The sequence below is a fragment of the Solanum stenotomum genome, chromosome 7 (assembly GCF_019186545.1).
Source record: "Solanum stenotomum isolate F172 chromosome 7, ASM1918654v1, whole genome shotgun sequence".
NCBI classification, from domain to species: Eukaryota; Viridiplantae; Streptophyta; class Magnoliopsida; order Solanales; family Solanaceae; genus Solanum; species Solanum stenotomum.
In genome coordinates this window covers 90,864-97,609 of record NC_064288.1, presented here as the reverse complement: position 1 = coordinate 97,609, position 6,746 = coordinate 90,864, and the positions used below count along the sequence as shown (strand labels likewise).

At 37.3% G+C, this 6,746-nt stretch overlaps 1 protein-coding gene across 2 annotated transcripts; it reads left to right on the top strand.

Moving 5' to 3' along the window:
• The first annotated feature begins 26 nt into the window (after nt 1-26).
• Nucleotides 27-6,438, top strand: LOC125870807 (imidazoleglycerol-phosphate dehydratase 1, chloroplastic-like). 2 transcript variants are annotated; one of them, XM_049551331.1, is made up of 9 exons: nt 27-311; nt 619-740; nt 1,906-2,010; nt 2,260-2,352; nt 3,256-3,330; nt 4,978-5,040; nt 5,193-5,302; nt 5,739-5,807; nt 5,920-6,438. In XM_049551331.1, exons 1-8 carry the CDS (start codon nt 41-43, stop codon nt 5,764-5,766), a joined length of 867 nt encoding a protein of 288 aa, XP_049407288.1. In that variant the 5' UTR covers nt 27-40; the 3' UTR covers nt 5,767-5,807; nt 5,920-6,438. The 2 variants fall into 2 exon arrangements, with proteins under 2 accessions (XP_049407288.1, XP_049407287.1); XM_049551330.1 differs by having other exon boundaries at nt 5,917-6,438.
• Nucleotides 6,439-6,746: the final 308 nt, after the last annotated feature.

Sequence of the window (6,746 nt, the reverse complement as noted above, 5' to 3'; positions counted from 1 at the left end):
AGTAATTAATTTTAATAAGTGATATAATTATGAGCTAACGATGTCCTTTGGTCGAAACGGAGCTCACAATCGTCTCTCACATATGGAGCTATCACTTTCTCATCGTCTCTTCAACTCTTCTTCATCACTACCTTCGCTATTCAATTCAAGAATTAAGCTTTCACAAACCCATCTCTTCTCCTTAAACAATCATCACCAAAAGTTACAATTTTTCACTGGTTTACACCACAAACTAGCTACTTCAATGGAACCTCAAACAACGATTCCTCATGCTTTCGATAATGGGTCTTCCATAACTTCCTCGGAAACAGGTAACTCCATTTTCTCAACTCAATAATGGATTTTTGAAATTGGGTGGATTTTTACACCTTTTTAATCAAATGGGTTTCTTTATAGTGAATTCATACATACAATACTGAATAGTTGGGATTGAGGTGCAGCGATTGATGTATTTTATTGGGTTTGTATTTTGGGAATTGGGTTTATGTTATTTTTTTAATCTGTAATGGGTTTTGATAGAATTGTAAGGAAATGTGCTGAACGGAGTTTGTGTAGCTGACTTAAACTAGTTAGGGATTGATAAAAAGTTGGTTGATGTATTTGTTGGGTTTTGGATAGGTCGAATTGGGGAAGTGAAGAGGACTACGAAAGAGACGAATGTGCATGTGAAGTTAAACTTGGATGGAACTGGTGTTGCGGAGAATAATTCTGGGATCCCATTTCTTGATCACATGTTGGATGTAAGTGATATTTCTTCTGATGAAAAGACAATTTTTTTCACCTGTTAGTTAATTGATAAATAACTCGGAAATAGCCTCTCTACCTCCACAAGGTAGGGGGTAAGATCTGTGTACACACCATCCTCCCCCAGACCTCAGTTGTGAGATTACACTGGTATGTTTTTGCCGTTGTTGATAAATAAATAACAGAAGTGTTCCATGGGGGGACACATCATTTAACATGGTATCTGGCTCAAGTCTCTCCATCCTCCAATAGAAAAAAATACACGAACTTGACTTGGGGAAAAAAATCAGGTCCACACTTGAGAGTGTGTTGCAGATTTAGTAAATAATGTCCCATACCTAACAGTCTAAGCTTTTAGAGGGTAAAACGTGCTAAATTTCTTGGATCCTGTATCCTGGTGTGTTGTACTCGAACATATCTCGGAAAAAGGTTAAACATCCTGAGCAATAAAGAATTGTTTGGACTGCTCCTTTTCTTTTGGGCCAAAATATGAACTTTGTTGAAATCCTGTTCCCCTGCTAGGCTGTAGAAATACTCTCTCTGTCCCAATTTATGGGACACATTTCGGATTTTGAGATTCAAACAAGTTTATCTTTGACCGTAAATTCTTCATATATCTTTTAAGTATTTTGAATTATCAATTGTTGTGACTTATACTACTTTTTGCATAGTTTACAAATATATAAATTTTATTTTTAAAAATTTGAAGATTCCATGATCAAATTCTCAATCAAACTTAATGGGCCATATAAATTGGGACAGAGGGAGTAGTAATTATAGAGATTTACCTCAAAGGAAAAAAAAGGTTCATTTATCCCTTTTGTTTCAACAGTTCTTATTCAGGAAGACCATTCAAAAAAAAAAAAAACTGCGGAATAATAGGAGAAGGATTGCATTTGTATGCTGTGATCTTATCTTGTTTCTTTCTGGAAGACAAGAGCTGACACAATTCAATAGTTGAAGATTTCTTGTTCTCTCCTTCAATTACATGTTAATTTTCTACTTTCTTATGATATAAGTTTTGTGAAGTTTACAACGTAATTTACATTGCTGGATGTGGAGAAGGAGCTATTTGATTTCTACTTCTCAACTCAGTTGCTGACTACATCTGAATTACTTCTGGTATTGTGCTAGTACTGAAACTTGTTTGTGTTTTCTTAGCAACTCGCTTCACATGGGTTGTTCGACGTGCATGTAAAAGCTACTGGGGACATTCACATTGATGATCACCACACAAATGAAGATGTCGCACTTGCCATTGGAACTGTGAGTTCTCAGGGAGCTTAAAACCAGTAATTTAGAAGTATATTCAGAATTCCTTGTGTCCTTTCCATGTGTTGGTCTCTTTACTCATTTTATATGTACGCAAGTGGGTGCAACATCCATTTTGATGGAGATGCTCTTTTATTTACTTGAGTCACTCTGCATTGTGTGCTGCATTCCTTATTTCTTTCTCTTGAGAGCCTTGACTTCTATCTTTTGGTGACTTCTGCTTTTATTTTTTGGGCTATCCAGGCATTGTTGCAAGCACTTGACGATAGAAAGGGAATCAATCGCTTTGGTGACTTCTCAGCTCCATTAGATGAAGCTCTGGTTCATGTTTCACTGGTAAGGGATAACCTTTTGGGAACTTGAAATTGTTTCAGCTCAGTCACTTATTTTGTCAGATATTCTGTGTCTGAAGGATATTGCCCTATCAGCCTCCTGCAAAATTACAACTATAAATAAGATTACATCTCAAGTAACCACTATGGCAGAATTTTTACATACCTCCATAAAGCAAGATCTATAAATTCTTCTTTCTTTCACTTGGAACGTAGCCTCATATAATCTTCTGCATTCAATGATTAGACAAGCAAGGGGTGACCCAGTAGTTAGTTTAATCCTGGGACTTCCATTTTGGAGGTCTCAAGTTCAAAACCCCCTGCCAGCGAAAGCAATGGATTTGCTTTCTGGGTCGATCTCATCACACCTGGCTTGCCTAGTGCAGGTTACCTCTCATGTGTGGTTTGCGAGTTATTGCATAGGAGCGGGGGTTTTACCCTGTGCACACCCAAAGGGGGCTCGGCTGCGGGTTTCCCTTGTCATCAAAAAAGAAATGATTAGACAAGATGAATATTTTCTCTGGTATGGGAACAAATATTTCTTTGGTTTCAGGTATTCATTTTTTTATGCAGACTGGATGCTAAAAAAAGAAGTTTGAAACAGTCCCATGGTGTTATGGTTCTTGTGGAGGGAAAGCAATTACAGGACATTGAATTTAGACAAAAATTGAATACTCTATGGTGTTTTAGCTGTCTTATGGTGTAAAGAGGAAATTCTTGTTTGTGTAAATTGTTGGATACAATTTTGGGGATACAAAGGCATAACTATATTGTTTCATTTTGTTACAGTCACACCAACCTAGTGATATATTAATAAAATGTCACGATTTATCAAATAAAATCATGTTGACCTATCTATGATCATAATCTGCACTTAAAATAATTATTTGATAGCTAATTATTGTAGGATTTATCAGGAAGGCCACATTTGAATTTTGATGTACAAATACCTACTCAGAGAGTTGGAACATATGACACTCAGGTTTGTCTAACATTCTCATTCTACTACGAACACACTCAGTATCTCCAAGTTCCTTCGTCACTTGACTTCTTTTGGGAATTAGCAGTTGTCTCTTGTAAGGTAGATGGGTGATTTTCTATATCCCCAGTATTAGAAAGGTTGTCTTCATGACTATCATCTGTTTGAATTTGGTTAATCCAATTTAAGTTGTTAAGATAGAAGAAGTTTTGTGTTGTCTAATTTAACTATGTATAATTTGATAGGTAATCAATCCCTGTAATTTTTTAAATTTTTTTCTTGAAACTGGTAACTTGTATTCCTCAGCATTAAGGGTATGTTGGCCACCTCCAAAAATTGATTTTAGAAGGAGAAACTAATTACAGAACTTCTAAGAAGTTCACCATCTGTACTTCCTCTTCTATACATTGTTCTTTACACCAAAAACACAAAGAAGTAATACAGTTACAATTGTTCTTTTGTGTGGAACAGGATCTGCCTTCAAAGGTCCTATCATTTCTCTACTTCCATATGTTTCACCAAACACAAGCTGGTACTATTCTCCACCACTTTTTTTGACTCTTGTTTCCACCCCGTCTGGTCCAGCAGCTCAGTATATCTGCAGTGTGTCTCGCCAAACAGATGAAAAGATCCCTGACTTGTGATGTTACCTTACTATGTAGGAACAAATGGCTATTAGTTTCTTCTGCCTCCATACAAAGAGGGCATCTAGATGCTATCTGAATTTTCCTCCTCTTAACTGCTTCAAGAGTGAGACATGCTTTCTTCACCACCAGCCATGAAAAGCATTTCACCTATGATGGTGCCATGCTTTTCCAAATAGCTTTCCAAGGACCCTTTAAACTTCCTGCCAGTTCATATAATCTTGTACACTCTGTTAGCTGAAAATTGCCCATCTGAACTGTGCCTCCATCTGATGATATCAGGATCAGTAGTCATCCCAGTAAAACTTCCCACCCTTTCTAACAGTGCAGCCACCCTTTCCACTTCCCAATCATACAGTAATCTCCTGAAAACTATATTCCATCCCTGTGGTGACCAAATTTCTCCTATTGTAGTATACTAGTATCTGAATTGGTGCATATAAAGAACAGATCAGGGAAGGTTTCTTGCAAAGTTCCTTTCGGATCCAATTTTCCTTCCAGAAGAGTATCTTTCTACCATTGCCCATATAGTAACTTATATTCCACCTCAGGGATGTCCAAAAGGACCTGCTAGTTATCCAGACCCCTACTCCAAAGGTGTTTGTGACCTCATTAGTACACCATTGTACATTCTTCCCATACTTCTGTTGGATCACATTCTTCCAAAGAACTTGATCTCCATATTGTATCTCTATAACCATCTCATTTGTGAACTGTTAATCTGTAGTTTCAAGTTTCTAATCCCCATTCCTCCTTGCTCTCTACTCTGTTGCAGTCTGTCCCGTTGCACCAGGTTAAGGCCTTTGGTCTCTTTAGAACATGTGCCAACATCAGGTGTACATGCCGAAAACTTTTACACCTAATTGTTATTATAGTTAAGAAAAGAAACCAATTTTATGTTCTCCTGGCGACAAAATATTAATTGTTTAAGCTTTGTCTAAGTTTTCGCTCATTTCTATAGCTACTCTTTGGATCCCGCTGATTTGAATCTCATTCTTATGTTTAGCTGGTGGAACACTTCTTTCAGTCCTTGGTCAACACGTCTGGAATGACGCTCCATATTCGGCAGGTAAATGCTTATATGACTTTTTTAGGGGGTTATTGGGACGGTGGAAAGGGACGGGGGGTTCATTTTTTCGGTCACTTACCAATTTTTCTTCCCTTTTTTACTCTGGTTTTATGTGCTTACATAATAAGATGTTTGAGTTTGTCTGGTCACAGCTCGCCGGAAAAAATTCTCATCACATCATTGAGGCAACTTTCAAGGCGTTTGCTAGAGCTCTTCGGCAAGCAACTGAATATGACTTGCGTCGTGGTGGAAGTGTCCCCAGGTTTGATTATTTTTCCTCCCCTTCATATTTTTAACACAACTTATAATGTGTTTGAATCATGGAGGTTATTGTTTAGGGTGTCTAAGTTTGGTCTTCCCTGTAAGTTTGTAGAACTACTTGTCTAACAAAATCTGGGCTTGAATTGTGTAAATGTCTTCTTCTCTTCTTCATGTTACCATTCTTTACCGCATTGATTCATAAGGAATTCCTTTCGTTAAACGAACACACCAGAAATTTCTGCATCACCCTAACATGGTTGTATATCCAAATATGAACCCAGTAGACATAGATGTCAGAACAGATGCACAACTTGATAGGAACTAACATGAGCAAGAATGAAATATTCTTTTTCCTTTCTTTTTTCCTGAAACTCAAATATTTTTATTTATGAAAGGGAGTTCCTGAAACTCAATTTTCCTCCTTTTTACTGGTGCAGCTCAAAAGGGGTTTTGTCTCGATCGTGAAATTATCTATTACCGCAAAGATTCAGATTCTTTGAGAAAAGGTCAGTACTTTAGTATTTTGTGATAAACAAATGAGTTACTTTTATGGCTAATCCTTCTGAAAACATCAGTGGGGAATGATCTCTACTTATTTCTATTTGTCCCTTGCAGTAGTTTACCACACTGCTAATCTACAAGGTATATCATAATTATTGGAAGCTCCTGCAGTAGAAGAAGGTGGATTGAAATACATCAGACGCTTCTCTGGCTCTTTCAAGAAATTATTTTGATATCCACGAATGCTACAAGATGAATGGAATTGCGGGCAGCTACTTTCAGTATTTCAGCTTTTATATTTGAGATATTGGAGGGTTTACTGGTGATGAAGGGCATTTGGTTTTTGATTTGGTTGTAAACTTTTTTTAAAAAAACAATGGTCATTTCCATGTTTTGTGACCTATGTTCGTTGCCTATTACAAGGATGGTATTTAAGGAGGATATATGAATAAAATGAAGTTTCTCTCTCTCCCTAAATGAAGCCTTTGTAATGCCTCTGGCAATCTGTTCCAGCAAAAAATGAGATGTAACTTGAAGCTATGCCAAGTCCAATCGATTTTTTATGTATCTTGTGGTTACATGAAACTTTGAACTTCATATGTTCTGTATTTTCATAATTTCAATTTTTAGCTTTCATAGTGAGTTTTTCTTAGTGGATGCTGTTAATGGGGTGTGGATTGTGTTGTCTCGACTCTTGGATGCTTCAGTGCGATTCTGACTTAGAGAACAGGGACTTCAAGGAGGAGTACAATAACATACATAGTGAAATCCCAGGGGTCACTTTATGGAGGAGTACCTACACGGCTAGGCGTAACAGTAAGGGTTGTCAACCGTGTAATCAAGAAGTCAAGGTCTAAGTAGCGCAAGATAAGACTGCATATAATATCGCACTTAAATGACAGCTCTACGTTGGGGTGACCGATCTGATTACTTCAGCTATCACT